This window comes from Acyrthosiphon pisum, chromosome A1 (genome assembly GCF_005508785.2).
Source record: "Acyrthosiphon pisum isolate AL4f chromosome A1, pea_aphid_22Mar2018_4r6ur, whole genome shotgun sequence".
NCBI lineage: Eukaryota > Metazoa > Arthropoda > Insecta > Hemiptera > Aphididae > Acyrthosiphon > Acyrthosiphon pisum.
Window position 1 is genome coordinate 84,672,025 of NC_042494.1, and position 20,338 is coordinate 84,692,362.

Genomic DNA, 20,338 nt, shown 5'->3' on the forward strand with positions numbered 1-20,338 from the left:
AATAATATACCTACCTATAAATAAAGAGATTGATAATAACAATTTCAAGATTTTTAAACACCCAAAAAACTTTATTTTACCAAATGGTAACTACTATATTTTTTAATGGATTCTGATGAAACTTTTTTTTCTAAACATTTTGATACCTAGTTAAATCATCGATTTTGGTCCGCTATAGTTTTATTAACTATGGTCCTCTTAAGTTTAGTAAAATATGCATCAATACTTTATATTGAAATAATTGGTACCTATAGCTTTAATTTACAAGAGCATAATATTTTTTTCATATAACTAAATTTGAAACATAAGATCCCTATATTGGTAAGTATCGCATAAAGTAGGGATTAATAATTAAATTGCAAACTACATTCTCTAAATTCTCAAACAAAAAAAAAATATAGAAAAATTTATACGGTAGGGATAATGAAGATATCAAATTACAATCTCCGAATTCTTAAATAGAAAAAACTATTCTTCCTAATCAATTCATTGATTTTAGAAAACAAAAAAAAAATTTAGAAAAAATTATAAATTAGGGATTCATTTTTAAAATTGCAAACTACATACTCTAGATTCTCAAACTGAAGAAACTAATCTCTCTACCTAATTTATCAGGGCATTAGGTATTTAATTATGAAATTCATAGCTTGACCTAAAATCTTAAAAAAAAAAATTGAAGAAGGGTGTTGGCCCTGCAGGTAAAAGCATTTTAGAAAACAAAAAAAAAATTTAGATAAAATTATAAAGAAGGGATACTGAAGATATCAAATTACAATCTCCGAAGTCTTAAATAGAAAAAACTATTCTTGCTAATCAATTCATCAAAGATCGATTATTATGAGGGCACCAGGTAATCAATGTTGAAAAAATTAATCCACACTTAAAATCATAAAAAAAAATTGAAGGAGGGTGTTGGCGCCCGCAGGCAAAAGCATTTTAGAATACAAAAAAAAAAATTTGGAAAAAATTATAAAGAAGGGACTCATACTTTAAAAGGCAAACTACAATCTCTAGATCCTTAAACAAATATAATTTTCTTACTAATCAATTCAACAAAGTATGAATATTATGAGGGCATGAGGTATTCAATTATGAAAAAAAATAGCTAAACTTAAAATCTTAAAAAAAAAATTGAAGGAGAGTGTTGGCACCCGCAGGCAAAAGCATTTTAGAACACAAAAAAAAAATTTAGAAAAAATTATAAAGAAGGGACTCTTATTGAAAATTGCAAACTACATTCTCTAGATTCTCAAACTGAAGAAACTAATCATTCATTCAGTAATTCAGTACTATACATTTTTTTTTCTATTTTTCCTGAGCTAGGTTTTAGAAAATAAATATTATTTTCTCTAGGAATTAAAGCAATTAGAAGTACTAACAAGTCAATGTCCTCACAAACCAAGATAGTTTTAGGATGATAACTTGATACATTAATAGTATGTTGTAGGGCATATTTTATTAAAACTTTAAAAAAGAAATATTGGTTGGGATTTTTTTCCGCCATTTTCAAAAATGTTGTCTCTATTGCCTAGCCTAATCTTCTCAAAATATTTTGCAATCTTTTTTTCCAACTAACATAATATTTTATACGGCTGCAAAATATCGTGATTGTAAAATTCTATTTACGAAACTCGCGGTCCACTGTCAAACATCTAAGCATCTATATTCTGTATTGAAGTGAAATAATATATTATTTCTGTTAACCGTTAACTATAATTATTAATTGCACTGATTGCTAACGCCTAACAGCCATAATTTTTATTTTTTTACTGTACCAAAACAGCACATATTTTGTCCTCAGAACACTTATTAGCAAGAATGTTACTCGAATTCGGTTGACTTTATATTTCGTAGTACGTCGTATTCGCTTCAATACAAGATTCGTGTCATATAATGCAAATAAGATTGTGCCTATATATTTTTAATACTTTTCAACTGCTATTGTAACAATATATTAGGAGCCTTGCATTAAATTTTCACGCTTTTTTACCCAACAAATAAAATTTTATTTATATTTATAGAACAAAAACTAAAAAATTTAGAAACTGAAAATGTCCCTAAACAAGCCTAAATAGGTCAAAATATTTTTAAAATGGCATGGTGTATAGAAAATGCTAATACAAACATTCAGTAAAAATGTCATGTATCTACGGTCATTTGTGTTAGAGTTACACCAAAAACCAAAACCGATTTAGTCAAAAATCGATTTTGCGTAAAAATTCCAGTTTTTCCTTAATTTTTCTTTTGTTTTTCACGGCGCTTTTAAAAACTACTGGTTTTTTACCCCCCAAATTACCAACTAGATTTACTTTCCTATCAGAAAAGATACTGTTCAAGAAAATCTAAGCACTTTTACTGTCCTAAAAGGTGATGATAGATACAAAAAAAAAATTTTAAAAAAATTTAAATTGGACATTCCGAAGTATGTGTAATTTATCACCGCTTAGTGGTCTAAAACAAACATGTAATAAACTATAATAACTAAGTAAAAAAGTATTATTACCTATTTAAAAGTAGCAGAACGTTAGCGCATTGAAAGTATCAAAATCTTTGATACGCTGTATAGTATATTAGCATCTCAGTATTTGGAATGGTAAAAACATTTAAAATTAACAAAATACTCACAGAAGTACGTATTCAATTAATTATCAATATTAAAAAAAAACTAAAGAATTAATATCCATGTAGAACGTTATAGGTATGTAGGTACCACGTGAAGAAGTGATCGGCTCATTCTTTTACTCGCAGTCACACACTTCAGATCAATATTACTACATAGTACGTACACGGTCCACATGGAAATATACATAAAAAATGTCCTATATTAACTCCTTAAATACAGTCGGTATCAAATCTCCTCTATGTGCAAGGTAAGGGCAATGCGCTCTACCGAGGTGTGTGATGTCGAGAAGTTCAGTGATGACGGTACGCCACCATCAGAGAACGTTGTCCCAGGGAGCTGTCTCCGCGGCTATAGACAGTTTATCGGTGGCTGCCTCTAACTTGTTATTACCATGGTTGATGTGCTATGTATATATAAGCAACCGAACTAATATTTAGCAGTGTGAGGCGCTCGCAGATGCAGGCGTCAGACTAGCCGTACGGCAGACTCCTCTAGCTAATAACTAGATTGTGTAATTTACCTTTATAACGTGTATAGAATATATCCTCTGAATGAACTTATCAAATTAACTGTTCCACTGTGTACAAGTGGTCGATCACCGGCCGAGCACAGGAATTAGTCTTAACGTCCAGCTCACCGCAATTTCGCCTCACACCAAATTTTTTTTTGATTTTCGACACATTTTTTTTTTATTTTGTTGAGTTATTATTTATAATAATCTGCAATCTCGTAAGCACGGCACTGAGTTTTTCTGATGTGACAGTCTAAAACGCCAAGTCTAGATTTTTGTCTCGTCACAGTACGCTACACGAAAAGTGACGCGGCTCAAGCAAACAAATCGTACTCCGAACATTGCAGTTTGATACCTACGTAATGTCTATTAAACAATCGATTGAAACCGTTTCATAAATGTTCCAAAGAATATTGTCGCGGAATAAAATATTCTGTTGATTCCGATAAGACATTTTCCAAATATTGTTTCGGATGAAGTAAAAACATTGTTCTAAAGATAATATTATTAAACATTATTATGACAAGCGAAAACATAAAAAATTATACTTCCTATGAAATAAGCAAGCCTGAGCAAGTTAATGATAATTTTTAATTGCGTTAAGTTAAGTTAATAGAAAATATTTTAAAAGTTTAAAGTTAACAGTTAACCTATTTTTTTTTAACTCAGTTAAGTTAAAAGTTTTATGAACATTTTCAATTAACTTATTAACTAAGGTTAAGTTATTATTTTTTTTTTTATCTATATGTACATTAAAAAAATGTATAATTAATAATTTAATAATTTAAAATAATAAAAATCAAAAATATTATTGGACACAGGATATAGCCAATATATGAGCGTAACTTCATTGGATTTAATTAAAAAATAACTTATTTATGGTGAAAATATTTAATAATTATATAATGTTCTTGAGAATTGTACATTTGTGATTTCTATCTATATCAATATAATAATATAATATCATATTACTTATTAGTTATTACTATTTATTAATTATTATAATTGTTATTATTATTACAATATGCCCGTATTCTGCAGTATAGTATGGTATATCTTTATATATACGATACACCTAAATGGCTATGGCTATTTGTACAATTAAGTTATTTTTCTTGAATAATTATGGTTAATGGAACAATTAATACATTTAACTATATTTCTAGTTTCCTATTCTAGTAAATGGTTATGTAATATGCATCATTAATAATTATTTTTATTTTTATTACTTTTACTATTTATTTATTTATAAATTAACTTAACTTGAATTTGATTAAAAGTAACTCGTTATTTTTTAAGTTTATACCAATTAAAATAAGTTAAGTAAAAAATTAAATTTAAAAAAATTAAGTTAAAAAGCTAAAATAATTAACTTAACTTTACCTTTATAAAATTATAACTCGTTTATGGGCGGCTTGGATATAAGTGCAAAAGGTTTTTTTATAAAGTAATTAATTTGTGCATATCTATGCTGATACATACCTACTGTGTATTTGTACAATATAATATTTTATAACAGTTTTACGTTATAATAAATAAAAAGCCGGTAAGTGGACGTCCCTCTGCTGTACAGTAGGTTACAATGGATTGTATTAAACTTGAATTCAATGATATGATATCATTGTATAAGAAAAACGATTTTGAGCCGAGACGGTTTGTCAGTCTGGATATTTTATATTGTTACTAGCTGACCCGGCAATCGTTGTTTTGCCGAAAAGTTTTATTAAATATTAAGTTGTCCCGGCGAACTTAACGCCTTCAGTTAAACTTTAGAGTGATAATAAAACATATAGTTCAAGAATTTATTTATTGATTTATTTGAATTGAAACATAAATCAGTGGAGTGCCATATGATAAACCATGTTTTTCGTTTTGTTGTCTGGCGCAAAAACAAACAACGAAGACGGTTTACCAACACGCGAACAGGCAACGTACAGCTGACCGTGCGAAAACCATGAAAATTCTAAATTGGTCCCACAGGCTTCCAACGATTGGCCTTGCGATTTATTGATTGTCATCGCAAAAGCCAATCGAACGGGAAACTGAATCCGCTTGAATTGAAATGGAAGATCTGCAGGAATAATTGGAATTCGTGGGATTAGGACTTCCTCTCCTTTGAATTTGCCCTTGATGATTGTTGTTTGTATTACATTGTTCATCAGTTTCTTGACGGACAATCGCGTACCATTGCACAATGTAGGATGATTTAGATTCCGCAACATAATAATGATCGATCCCACCTTTAGCTGTAAATTATGCGGCGGAGTTCCTGGCACATCAAGCTAGTTCAAAAATTCTGACGGATAATCGGTCGCTTCATTTTCGTCGATCACGCTGTCAACGGATTTGTACGAACGCAAATCTCCATCGATTTTACTTTGAATAATACAATTAAAGCTATCGACGTCCTTATTCTTTGCTGCTAGTATTGCCCGTTCACTTATCCAATCAAGATGTTTATAATTTTCTTCAATACGGGGGAACACTTTTGTAATTAGTTCCTCCTTCGACAAAGTGAACTCACAAACATTTTCCGGGAACGTTATTAATCCAGTCGAAACATCAACCGGTATTTGGCCATTAATACGATAGACAATGAACCGATATCAACACAGCAAAGATCTTTGTAGGCAATTGCGGAATCGTATTCAAAAGCAGCGCGATTCAAGGCTTCAATTTGTACTTCTTCTTCTACTATTAGGTACCATGTTGTCGAATTTGAGATGTTGTTTGTAAGGCGCTAACCTGTGTAATATGAGCTCGTCTCAATACATTTGCTTCTGCACGTTACCTTTGCGTTTATAACGGACATTATCATAAATTATTGCATTACGTGTACGTCGTCCAATGTTTGATCTTCTAATAGGAGGCATCAGTCAAGCAAAATATTCTCTCCAAAAAATAACAAAGTCGTTTTTGATAAGTCCTATTGAAAAGAAAATACTCAATATTTAATAATACTCTTGCATATTATAAGAAATGCAGGTTTTAAATAAGTGATTGCTAATTAGTAAAATAAAATAAAATTAAATTAAATTGTACTCACGCAGTTTTTCTGGTAACACAAACAACGGAAGTTGGAAAATGAAGTCGTAATAATAAACTTTCTTAATTTTAATTCACTAAACAAATTAGAAATTTACAAACCCATATAACAAAATAATGAACACAAAACTATAAAAACCATAGATAGTGTATTAGCCAGTACATCGAGCTGATGTATTAATTATCATAGAGATGTCTACGTCTACCATAGAGTAAATAAAGACAACGGTATCGATTTCAAATCCCAGACATCAATATAATATATATTTTTCACTTTTTCTACTTATTCGGTTGACTTTTTATAAATTTTCTTTCATAAGAACCTTTTAGTTTTTATTTTACTATAAATAAAAAAAAACAAATTTAACCATTTTTAAATTAGCCTAATATACATACAAACATTAATGTATAATATATATATATATATTTATATTTAAAAAAAAATGATAATAGAAATCAACAAAACCAATAACAACCAATATATAAAACACTGTTGCGCCACTATTGTATTCTTTACATCCAGATTTTCTACTTCTCCGGTGGATTTTCCTAAATTTTTATTTCGTACAGTGGCGTATCCAGGGGAGGGGCTGAGGGGGCTGCAGCCCCCCCCCCCCGAAATGTTAAAAATTATTTTAATGGTCTATGATAGTAGCTCAAAAAGTCTTAAATTGTATTTAAAATATTTAAAAATGTACAATATGTATTAACACTTTTCAGCTATCTATTTGTGCTAGTACGTATTTAATGTGTAAAAGTGTAAAAGTTGATCAGCACCTCCCGAAAAAAAATCCTGGCTACGCCACTGATTTCGTAAAAACCTTCTCCAGACATCTTAAAAAAAATTTGAGCCAAATCGGACCAGCCGTTCTCAATTGAAACGGAATCAAAAAAAAAAAAAAAAAATAAACAAATAAACACCATTGTAAAACCACTAGCTTCCTCGCTCCGCTCAGAATCTACAGTAAAAAAAAGACACATATTATTGTAAAATCAATACATTCATCGCTCTGCTCAAAATCTAAAATTCGACGCATCAGAACAAACTACACTAGTTTAAAAAAAAAAAAAAAAAACAAAACCATTCAGTAAATACCGGACTTGTTCATGGCCTGTGGCTAGCACTAGGAATACATAGGTATTTAGAATAATATGTTGTATAATTTACGATATGGTTCAACGTCCAACTGAAATAATAATAACGTACATACCCGTAGGCGTAGTAGACACACCATTATTGCTCGTATAAAAAAATCTAATTTTACGACCACGGAACAATATCTAAAAACGCAATTACCCAAACACAATATCATGATCATCGTACATCTGGATGCGTTATTTTACGAAAGTTAATTTATATTCTTAAAGATGAAACCGACTTAGGTATTGTGACATTAAATTATACATTTGAAATTGAAGCGCATCAAATACACATTATTATCGTATGTATATGCACATCATTTTTTCTCGATCAGACGGAAATGATCATCATTAGGGTGATCGTATTATTAATTCTAATGAAGAATCGGAAATAAAAATTGTAAATACAAAATTTCTGACGTTTATTACACGTTGTGAGTATATATTATGTATAAACAATAATATAGGTACAATGCATTCGAAGGTGACAGTGTATAGGACACACCTATCCACCTATTATACATATAGGTATTACATATTATATTAATAAATATGATTATATAATTATAGTAGGTAGATAAAATAAATAGTGAACTTCATTAAAGGTACAAAAATAAATATAAAATTTTAAAACTAACAAAAATGAAAAAATTATATATTTGTTATTTATATAATAAATTATTTATTTAATAATATATAGGTACTATAATATAGTTTACCTATATTATAGTACTTAGTTTACTACTTTTACTAGCTAGTCACACTTTAATACTTTATATGATAATTTTGATCTTTCCGTGGAAATTCGATTGTTTTGTTTACCTATCGTACGAGTATATGCAAACAAAAAAAAAAAATCACACAAAAAAGTGTTAAATATAGGAATAGTTTACAGTTATATAATAATAAATAATAGTTAGGTACAGTCGTGTTAAAATATAGAAAAATCTAAACAAAATGTTTTGCGTTATATTATATAAATATATTGTATTATTATAATAGTATTGTCCGCGTGTATTGTTAGGATACAACTACTGTTTGTACTTCGATATGTATCAATATATCATAGATCATAATATATAGACATAAACGTGTTACGTTATACTGGCGTGTTCGGGGGACACCGATTTTTATCAATAAACGACGATAAATAAATTCTTAATATTAGGTAGGTAAATTAAAAGTAAAAGTACGCGGTGGTACATTATGTAATGGAAAAAAATGAAATTCATCTTCGGATTTATACTGAAACTAAAGTTTAAACGAAAAAATAAATAAATAGTCGACTCCCGACAATATTATAATATAATGTCATAATATTATCATGTAATTCGTACAAAAATTATATTATTATAAAGACGGCGATTTGAACGCCGATGATCGCGATGTTCATGGATCATCCACGAATATCTGTGTAGCAGTCTTCACGTGGGGTCATCAGGCGTCAGCTTTTTTGGCGATTTCACGCACCACTTCCCTGTAAATGATCGGATCCAAATTTTTGCCCAGCATGTACAGCACCCACCAGTCACCCAATGACAATTTGTTCGTCACGGCTTTGGCCACGTCGTCGGTTATCAACCTGTAGTGGCGGTACCGCAAAGCGTTCTTCCTCGCAGTGGCGTTGTACATAATCAACACTCTAGAAAAAAACGAAACCAAACAAATTATTATTATTTAACCATCACACGAGATATCGTTATTTATTGCGGGAGACTATCTCGAAATGCTTACCAAATTTTTGGTGACCTTTTTCATACGAATTGTCTATACTCTATACCATACCAAATGCTATGCGCCTAGCTATAGATTATTAATTAATATATCGATACACGTGTATTGTCGATTGTTATATCGACTTCCGTAATGTTTAAAAATATGTATAATGTATTGGTCAAAATATTAACTATGATTTTATATTCAATTAGCTAATCAATTGACCTATTATTCAATTTATTTAATTATAATGTAAAGACGGCCTTTCATCCTACTGGATTACCTATCTATTGGAGGTGACTCCAGTAGCTACAAGAGGGTCAGTGGTCACTACCTAAAATAAGAGGCAATTCAAGTGAATGATATTTTTAAAACCTGGAAGTAATTCGAGTAACCTTTTTAAAAAAAATGCATGCGTGGGCGGCAATAAATTCGAGGGTCACGCTATTCGTTTGCGCCCGTTTATTGACTGGCTGCAGGGTTGTCACAGGCATATTACCGTAATATTTATTATTTTTAATTTATATAGGTACTCTAATATAAAATATATGCTACGCGACGTCTGCAGAGGTGTTTTCTATGTACGCGCTCTCCATTTCGGCCATCGAACCCCGCGGGAAGGGTTTCAACGCGTGAGAATAACCATCGAGACCTAAACAAAAACAAAATATTCTTCTCCACCGATTTCTTATTCCTACTAACCGCTTTTATATACATCGTGACATTATTATAGTATTATTAGCGTCGACTGAGCTGGTTATATTCTCTGCCACTATGCCGGGTAATCGAACGCGTACCTATATAATATATTATTATTATGAATTATTATGATACTGTGTATAATGTGCGGTAGATATACCATGATACCTTATATAATATAATATCTTAGCTGGTTTAGAAATCGAATGGAAAATATTAAAGAGAAAATCTAAAACGGATTTCGTATAAGAGTTGTACCTGCTGATTGGTTGTTTTCAAAATTATTATATAAAAAACATATAAAAATTCGAAATACGGTAAAAGTATATGGTACAAGGTACATAATATTGTAAGTAAGTACCCTAGGTGCAGAGTAATGCGAATTTACGACTACGCTCGTTAATGTCTCTTGCAAATATTTATTTTATTTTTACCGAGAAAGTTTTAAAATATCAGATACATATCACAACAATATCGTTTCTTTATGATAAGTTAAAACTGGTATAAAAAATGTAGGTATGGAGTTGTACAGTTAGAACTCTTGATGATGTATATATTTTATTCTTGAACAGATGATTAAAAGCGGTTTCATGATAAATACGCAATGCAAATCTCGGTATTTTTAATTAATAACTTTTATAATTCTAAACAGTGGTTGAATATTTAATCAATGATTGCCTATTTGGACATTGTACCTACGCATAAACATTGATAATCAATGGTACAAGTAAATAATATTCAGTTTCAAATTACAATTCAATGGCGTTAGTGACTTCAGAAGTGCAGACAGCCATATTTGTATTACATTATCGAGTACACTTGAGCTGAGTAGCTTTAAGAAATTTAATATAACATATCGTACACTAAATTCACAACATATTATTATATACTACAAGTCAGTGCGTTACAACAACAAACAAACAAAATTGTAAATATTTAACCATTTATTATGTCGACGATATGATAATTAAACGTATCGACGTCATATAAAATCATAATAATTATGCTATTATACAAACTACAAAGTTAATAGAGTTAAGGCGATTTCGGTTTTGACTTTGTAAAAATCCTATTTATATCAAATCCATGGTATGTAGGTTAGGTATGTGTACACACGATTAATAAATACATAAGTACTAATAAAAATATTTGAAACATTTTTAATTAATTTGTATACTTTTTACTTTGTTATGTGTAAAAAAACCAAAATAAAAAATTCTTTTAGTAGTTACCTATAATATAATATCTGGGTTTATTTAATTTACGATTACCATTTTATAGTTGTATCAAAAAAAATATCTATATATCTACATTGGAAATGTAGAATATTTACAACATCTAACCACAGCTACTAACCATACTAATAAACTAGGTATATAATACTCGTAATATTAATGCCAATACGAATTTCTATTCAATATTTATTTCGTCGTGACGCACACTCGTTTATAATAAATAAACGATCATTGAAATAATATAACACTATTGTATAGGTACCTGTGACAGATCATTAAAACCAGCGCCACCAACAGCAGTAGATACCAAAACCATATGAATATGTAAGTCTTCTCGTTTACGATGTTTAGTGGCAACACGCATAGCGAATCGTGCTTTTGCATGGACCCGGAAGGTCCAAACTTGTGGAAAGTGCACTTAGTCACCCGGGGAAATATGAAGACCATCGGGTCCACACGATTGTCCTGGTGTTCGGTGGACATGCCGATGACGCGCAGCCCGTACGTAATGAACTCTCCACCGAAAAATCTGTTCATCCAATACACCTGCAGAACAATGTTGGCCAGGCACATGAACTCGCACATCCAATACTTGACTGCGTACCAGGTGTGTTTCTGGAAAAAAAAACACTAAATTTTAGAACATTTTTAAATTTTTTAAACGTGTAATTTGTGTTCAGATTTCTTTTTTCGTTGTTTGAACAGATTTCATTAAAAAATATAAAATATACTAGATTACTAGGTACTTAATTAAATCAATATTTAATACAATTTAAGTTTTGTTGACATTTTTTTCTCCTCACAGTTATCGATAGACAATGTTTTTATAATAGACGTATCAAAACTGTTAATTTCTCGTTAAATATTATAGCAATTTATTATAATAGGTACGTAATCAATAATATAAAATGTCTCATTAGATATGTGTAGACGTATAGCGCGACGTATAATAGCGGGGTCATATCCATATACGACTTGAATGAACAGACATCACGATGACAATTTAAATGTAATTTAGTACCAGTCCGAAATTATAGCATATTAATGTTACTTATTAGGTCATACAAATGTCAAATCATATCCTAATGTATTTGCAAATGTATGTTTACTATACTCATGCAATATCTGAAATATATCATATTATATGCGACAGGCGTAGTAACTGTACAGTAATAATTAAGAACATAATAGTTATTTAGTTAATAGTTTTTAGTTATTACTATGTACCTACTGTTGTATACTTCAGTCAGTTCAAACCGTATCTAGATATTTTTTTTTTTTTGAAGGGGGATTCCAAAATAAGTGTTTTAGTCAATACTGAACTTAAGTTTTGGAATTTGGTTTAAAACAGACTACAAAATTTATTATGACCATTTATGACTTTGAAAATATGTATGTTGATGATGTAGACAATTATTTTAAACATTTATAAAATGTTGAAGACATTTTAGAAGGTTCTGAACCCACAGAGCCCACCCTCTCAAATATGACCTTTGAAATATTAATATACTACATAGATGTACATCGAGTGTTTAGCGAAGTGAAAACCGTATTGCAGGTGTTAAGATGATGATGATGATATATACATTATATAGTTTTATAATTATTATTATTCCTGTCCGGATAATAGGTATACGCGCAGATTAAATCAATATCTTATCCTACTAGATGGGTGGACCGTCATGATTCTATACTTGTTCTTGAATAGTTCAATTGAGCAACAAACCTAACGCAAACTGTAAGAACTTAGTTTAATTTATACTTACCCCGCCCCCCCACCCTAGCATAATCTTGACTACGCCTCTGAGCAAAGTTGTTGTACTGGTGTACCTACCCTGAAAAGTTTCTCTATCGATTTTTTCAGTATATTAGCCCAAAGTGCAAGGAAAACCTACAGAAATTACTATAGTCAAAGATGTGAAAAAAATGTCAGCTGAGAATTGATTTTCGAACGCGATGATTAATATATTATAATACGTAATATGTATTATAATTTATGATTCTTTCAAATATTTGAACATCGCGACATCTTCCTATACAGGACAGCACATATCACGATCATATCATATCATATCAGACCGATCATAATAATATATTATTATATCGAAACCTGAACCGCGCACGGTGTAATGTCCAAATCGCTAAACAATTGTAAACGAAACGTTATCGTATACAGTTGTAACTTAAGTGTCAACAAAACAGTTACGTTACGGCACTGTTACCTTCACACCGTTTTGCGGGGAACAACGCTAACAACTCGTTAGTGCGTACGGAAAAAAATCGAATCGAGTTGTATAACTGCCGCTGAAGGCGTTTGTGTGACAAAACTAAAAAATCTACACACGCGTCCAACCATTTCAACATAATATCTATTTAGGTTTAGATTGTGTTTGAAACATGTATTATATGTTATAATAATATAATATATCAACTGCGACCGCAGAATGCAAATTGCCGAAAATTAACAATTGGTCGATAAATAGCCGAAATCTCACTCGTTAACCGACCGTCTAATATATTGTGCACAAAAATTACAATTTTTTTCTCGTAATTCACCCACTAATAATACACGAACTTCTGCTGCAATGACTTGTCCGCGCGTACCTGTATATACTGTTTTAGGCTCGCGTCATTGTATAAATATTAGGTATATATTATTTACCTCGCGTTTTACACGCCCTATAGGACGAGATACGCATTTTGTACGGCGACCTCTCTTAAATTTCGACAAGAATGCCTATGTTACAGATCACAATTATTATTATTATTAGTGAGTCAAATTATAGTCCACGAAAACTTGAATAAACGCGACACACTGTACCACGAGCTCTTCGAAGTCTATAAACCATACTTATGGGCAGACATATATATGTGTAATATGTGTCGTACGCGTTTGTGTTCTCTTGATTTCTGTATAATTATCGTGTTGATATACTGTTGGTAATTGCTGGTACATAGGTATACATCATAATTATTATGTTAAACGTTACGTAGGCGTTCATATACAAAATGCGTATTCTCTCCATAGGTTATAATATTATATTATTATAATGTATCTTTTTACGGTTTCGTTGGTTTGAATATTATTTGAATAACTTCCACGCAGCAGCTATATATATAATATATGAATATGCACAGCGGAAACACACGATACCACAAATTGTATTTATTTTCAACGCTCAATATTATAATAATAATAGACCGAACAAAGAAATGTCGACGGCGGTGTGTTTTTGTAATGTTCTATAGATTACGATGATTATTGAATCAGTAATATAACATCGCAGCTGAGGTTAGAGTTCGTAGATCAACGCACAGAACAAACATTAACGATTCAAACAATAATACACTATAGGTACAAAGTATTATTTAAATAATAGCATGCCGGTCTATTGTAGGTTGAGAAATGCATATGCTTAAGACTCGAGCCACTTAGAAAATGTCATAATTCCGATGTGGCGACGTCACGTGAACGTTAAAAATCGATTTCGTCGCACATCTAACCGCTCAATTCGACAACACGCATTTTGTTGTATGCCAACAATTATAATATTATGTTTCGATGAAATCTATATATTTGCCGCAATTAAATGAAAACAAAATCCCTGACAATGCCAAATTGAAAACGACGAACGAGATAGTTTATTAACAATATATTATACGGCCACGGTTCTCACTAATCCAAATGAATCACTATATAATCATATTACAGCTCTGTGTACACAAAATATATATAGTATAATAATTAATAATATTAGATGATTAAAATTAGGAATACGATATCTTATTTACCATATTCTTCGGCGTACAATTACATGTACTTACTATTTTTTTAAGTTTTTACTATAAAAATATGGATTTTACGTTGTATACCAATACCTATATACATTTGAATGTTATACTCATATCATATTATTTTTATGATTTATACTTCATTGTTAATGATATTTTGTTATAAAATGTTTATTTATAAATTCTTTTAAATTCAAATTTTTTGTGATGAAAACTACAAATTTTCTTAGGCTAGACCACTAAGCTTATACGAAACGTACCAGTGTTGTATTTTATCGGTTTTGACTATCGTCTGATTAAAAAATACAAAAATAATGGTTTTGTCTGCATGTACATAAAATGTCTAAACAACGAAACGGTTTCTTTTCGTTATTATAATACGTTACCAATAAGGTTTGCCAACCGCACAACTATGTACACCATTTATATATATATAGTTTTAGATATATATTTTTGTGTAGTTTTTCGGCCGGACGAGAAACGTCTTGGCCCGTGACATTTTCCGGTACCACGGCACAGCTTGTCGAATCGTCTGTAAAACATTTCCTATCGACTTCTACTATTCGGAAAAATACACCGTTATAAATGTATAATATATAATATGATAGTCGCAATCGGCATAATACGTTCTATCAATTCGATAGAACAAAGCGTTCTATTATTTTTACAAAACAAGACGTGTCACAAGACAAACATAGATCATATTATAAATAAACACGATAAGTTTTTTAGCGCTGTCGTATAACGTATTTATACAACAATAGTTATAAGTTATAAATTATAATACTTATTCCTTATATATTACTTATGACAAAAAACTTAGATAATATTTTCTAGGCATTTAAATAATTTTGTAACAATTTGTACTATATTCTTTTTTCGTAGATCTTACAAATGTTACCATCATTGACTCTTTTATTTTTTATGCGTTCGATAAACGCGCGTGAAACGGTCACTGCAACTGTACAACATCATCACACAGCAGCAGTGAACTACAGACAGCCAAAAAAAAAAAAACAGCAAAGGATGTGTTAATGTGTTATACGTAGGTAGGTAATATATAATATTAGGTTGATATTCGCAAAGGTCGGCCGAAAATGGGTGTCACGTATAAGTGTGTATAAGTAAGTACTTACTCTGATGTGGGTGAGCATGTAGTGGATGAGTATCTTCTTCTGCTTTTCACGCTCCTTCTCGTTTCCCAAACCGAACTGCAAGCCCATAACCAGCGTGGTCATTAGCGCACCCTCCTGCATGTCCCATATCCACTTAGGGAAGTAGCATAACATGGCCTGCAAGAACAGGGCAAAGCATACCCACTGGTAGTACGTGTAGTACTTGGGTGGTTCACCGTTTTCGGGCCCCACACCCGGGTGCGCAGCGCCCACGCCCTGTTCTCGGAGGAATGCATCCGGCATGGTGAACGTGGACGTGATCCAGCAGTACGTGTTCACCGGCCTGGTGGGAAGCCCGTCCACGATGCATTGGATCGGGTTGCCCACGTACTGCGTGGCCGTCACCATTATGGAGCACGCGAGCAGCACCACCGTGGTGAACGTCACGTGCACCCGGAAAACGGTGCCATCGATGGTCACCGGCTGCCGCTTGACGAACTCCTTGAGCCCGCCCAACAACTTCAACATGTTGCGGGCGTTGACAAAGACGGCTACGAATATGAGTACGATTCGACTTCAAATACGAATACGAATACGAACAAAAATACGAATAAGAATAGGAATACAACTGCGGTTATGACTAGAGTTACGGTGGTGGCGGTGCACCGACCGATGTTGTCATGGCACGTCGAGAAGACGCACCGCGAGCAAACTACTTCCGGTTGGAAACGACTGAGGTGCCGGAAACGAACACGACCACAATAACGGACGAGCGATTTTTCAAAATATTATAGTACGGTAGGCTTACGTGACGGAAGCGACACTGACACGATGCGATCACCGCAGCTGTCTACTACTATAATACTGCTGTCTGCTACTACTGCCGCCGCCGACTACCGTACGCGGACCATCCTCCCCCTTTCACGGTCGCGGGACGAGACAGGGCCTCCGTATACACGCACGCGTCCAGTACTACCAACAACAACAATAACAACAACAATACTGTCGACGGCGTTACGCGTATTATTATATTTTTCAAAAGGTTCGTTTTTCAATATTTTATGGTCAATATTTTTTTTGGTTTCGGGAGTCTTCGATGTGGTTTTTGCACTGTGTGTGAATGGCATAGTGATGATGGAGCTAAGTGAAAGTTATACATTGCCACAACAATCACCGTTTGTTTTTTCGAGGGGGGAGGAGGGAGGGGGGGAGTCTTAGCCTTCCCGGCATAGGCAGTGATTGATGTGTGCGTTTGGTGGTTTAGCCCACCTCCTCATAAAAAAAAAATAATTAATATTCTATAAGATCTCCAAAATCAAAATAGTAATTTTTGTTTGTTATGTTATTAGTTTGATCATTTTGTTTAAGAAGATTTTAGCCCAACCTTCCAAAAATTCCATCAAATCCCAGCCTATGATCCAACGTCCACCCCGTGCACAGAGGCACTCATGAATAAAATATTTATCGCGCGGCGCACAATATTACGCACTGCGATTGTAATGAGAACCCCTGGACCGGCGTCGTCGTTAAACGAAAAAGGGGTCGGTCCCGCCGTCGCGACGGGAAACGCGCGCCCCGGTCTTACCGACCCTAAACAAAGTGGACCCGAACTGAGTATGGCTTGCACCACGTACATATAAAATAAGGTGTAGGTATAATAATATGAGTATAATATTACTTTTATATAATTTCTACGCGATCGTCCGCGGTACGTGAAAACTGTTGGTGTCCGTTTCGTTTTCTAACCCAAATTCAGCAATTGCGTTGGGAAAAAATCACGATATTCGAGATACCCGTGTACCAAAATAGGTACACAGGTACAATAAGTACGCGATGACTTTCACTCGGTCGCCGCCGACGACGCAGAGACGGACAAATAGTTATTTAATAATAATAATACATTTGTACATAGACGTTAGGCCCGAAATATGGTGGTATTAGAAGCGAAATGTCGATAGGCTCGTCGTACAATGTAGTTATTATATACTATTATTATTTATTATATTAAATTGTTGGCCGAAAAACGACTCGAATGATATTTAATCATAGGTTTTGTGGGTCGTCGTCGACGGGGAAATGTCGGGTCTTATTTACGACGCTTCATACACACACACACACACACACACACACACACACACACACACACACACACACACATACACAAATATATACATACCTATGTATGGGTATCATTGTCGGTAATTTAATTTTTTTGTTTTTGATAACACCTATAAGTATAGGTACAAAGTGTTTTTTTACACATACCAATTCTCCTGCGCATTCGGTACACTCGAGTGCACGATATCGTATAAAATATGATATTATCCAGCGCGACGCTGTCTGCGAGGTATCGATGCTGTTGTACCTATATAATATTATTATCATCATTTTCACAGTCCCTTCGGGTAATGTAAATACGATGTGAAATCAATCGTTTCCTACGAAAAGTCTCCGTACAATTTAGGTCGGTTTCGACTTTTAAGTACCCACAACACAAGAACCATCACTATGAATCTTCGCTAATCGGTCAAACGTCGGGCTGATTAACTTTTACATTTTTACTCATTAAATACGTACTAGCACAGATATAGATGGCTGAAAAGTGTTAATACTTATAGGTAGTACTTTTTTAAATATTTTTAATACAGTTTAAGACTTTTTGAGCGACTATAGATCTTTAAAATAATTTTTAAATTTTCTTAACATTACGAGAGGGGCTGCTGCCCCCTCAGTCCCTCCCCTGGCTACGCCACCGAGTACTTAAGTACTTGATTATATCAAAAAGATCTTCTAAATCTGGTGAAATAAAAATAAAAACATTTTATAATGTTTATGTGCTTTGTCAAAATTATAATATAATAATGATAATTTCTCGTCCAAACATACGTCAGCAAAATAGACAAAATTATAATTTTACAACAAGTAATCCAGAACGTTTTCCTAGAATTTCCATATTTATCCTTTTTTCAGATATACCTAACTTCTTAGATCAATTTATTAAATTAAATATTTTGAATACAAAATTCTACCATGGATATTTTTTTTTGCATTTTACCAACGAAAGAGATGGTAATCACTCAAGAAATGTTTAATATACTTAAACTTCTAGTTGAAATAGGTATATCAAAAAATATAGGTATAAATATAATATAATATTATATTATACATATATTTACTGATTCGAGTATATTAAACGTTGCAAACTAACTCAGTTATATATTTAATTATTGCTAAACTTTTACAAATTTGTATTGCGCTAGCTATACCAGCTGTTACGTCAATGGAACAGCCAACAGGAGAACATTCTTTTTTATATTTACATCGACTAAATACGTACTTAAGAAACTTAACTGCACATCTTAACGGTTTGGCATTATTATAAATGCATCGTGACATTTTTATCGAAATCGAGGACACATTTAACAAACTATCCAAGTCTTTTAAAAGATTAAACATATAAATTTAATAAATTCTATAAATTTAGATTTATTTTATACATGTACCTATTGAATGACAATTACCAATAAAATATATGTTTAGGTATTTGAATACATTTTTTTAAGACGGTGTTATTTAACCAATAAAAATAATAACCCACTAGGAGTGAGAATTTCAAATTTAACTCACCACTCGAAATATTTTCCACACACACACATAATATAATATATTATGTTCGTGGTAAGCCGCTTAAATATTTAGGAGACGCATAAATAACACACCTACCCCAACGCGCGAGATAGACGTATTTAGTATTTACCCAAATTATCATCGTCGTCATCTCATCATCGGCGCGGCGAGGCGAGGTATTATAAATCGTATACGACCCGCGGTCACAGAATAGGTGTGTTGTTTTTATTATTATTCTTTTTTTTTTTTTATTTCACCACGGTTTTCATTTACTTTTTATTGGCCCGTCATTATGCCTACACATAACTTGTAAGTATACAACACATATATAACATGTGTGTCTGTGTCTTATACGGGTGCGGGTGCACAGTGCACACACACACGAGTGCAGTGTCAGTTTTTTGTGTATATATGTGTACCAATCTGGTATGATGGGTATCTGGTATATATTATATGTCTGTAACGCGTCCGATGCAGTTGCGCGCTTGCGGCCGTGAACCCGGTACCGCATGCTTTTTGTTCCGTGTGGTCGTCGTCGGATCTGGATGGGTTCTCGTTAAGTGCCCCTGCCCTCCCCTTCACACACACACTCAATCACACGGTCCCCTTCCTCATGGAAAACCGGTTTTCCCGGCAATCATATCGTTCCCCAAGCGCACTGAGTGAATGCGTATTGCGTCGTATATATGTATATTATAATATATATGTTATGTAATAACGTGCACCAGAAATTCGAATTTTTCGGTTTTTTTTATATGTGTATGCATGCGAGGCGCGTGGTACAGACAGTGGAATCCGAATTAAAATACAAAACATAGTCCGAGGTCCAGATGTA

At 32.7% G+C, this 20,338-nt stretch overlaps 1 protein-coding gene across 1 annotated transcript; it reads right to left on the reverse strand.

The window, feature by feature from the left end:
* Window positions 1–7,717: 7,717 nt before the first annotated feature.
* On the reverse strand, window positions 7,718–16,776 carry LOC100163012 (innexin inx1). The gene is made up of 3 exons (XM_001946396.5): window positions 15,898–16,776; window positions 11,232–11,584; window positions 7,718–8,961 (listed from the first exon to the last, which is right to left on the reverse strand). The coding sequence occupies exons 1-3, from the start codon at window positions 16,402–16,404 to the stop codon at window positions 8,757–8,759; spliced, it is 1,065 nt and encodes a 354-aa protein (XP_001946431.1). The 5' UTR covers window positions 16,405–16,776; the 3' UTR covers window positions 7,718–8,756.
* Between the last annotated feature and the right edge of the window lie 3,562 nt (window positions 16,777–20,338).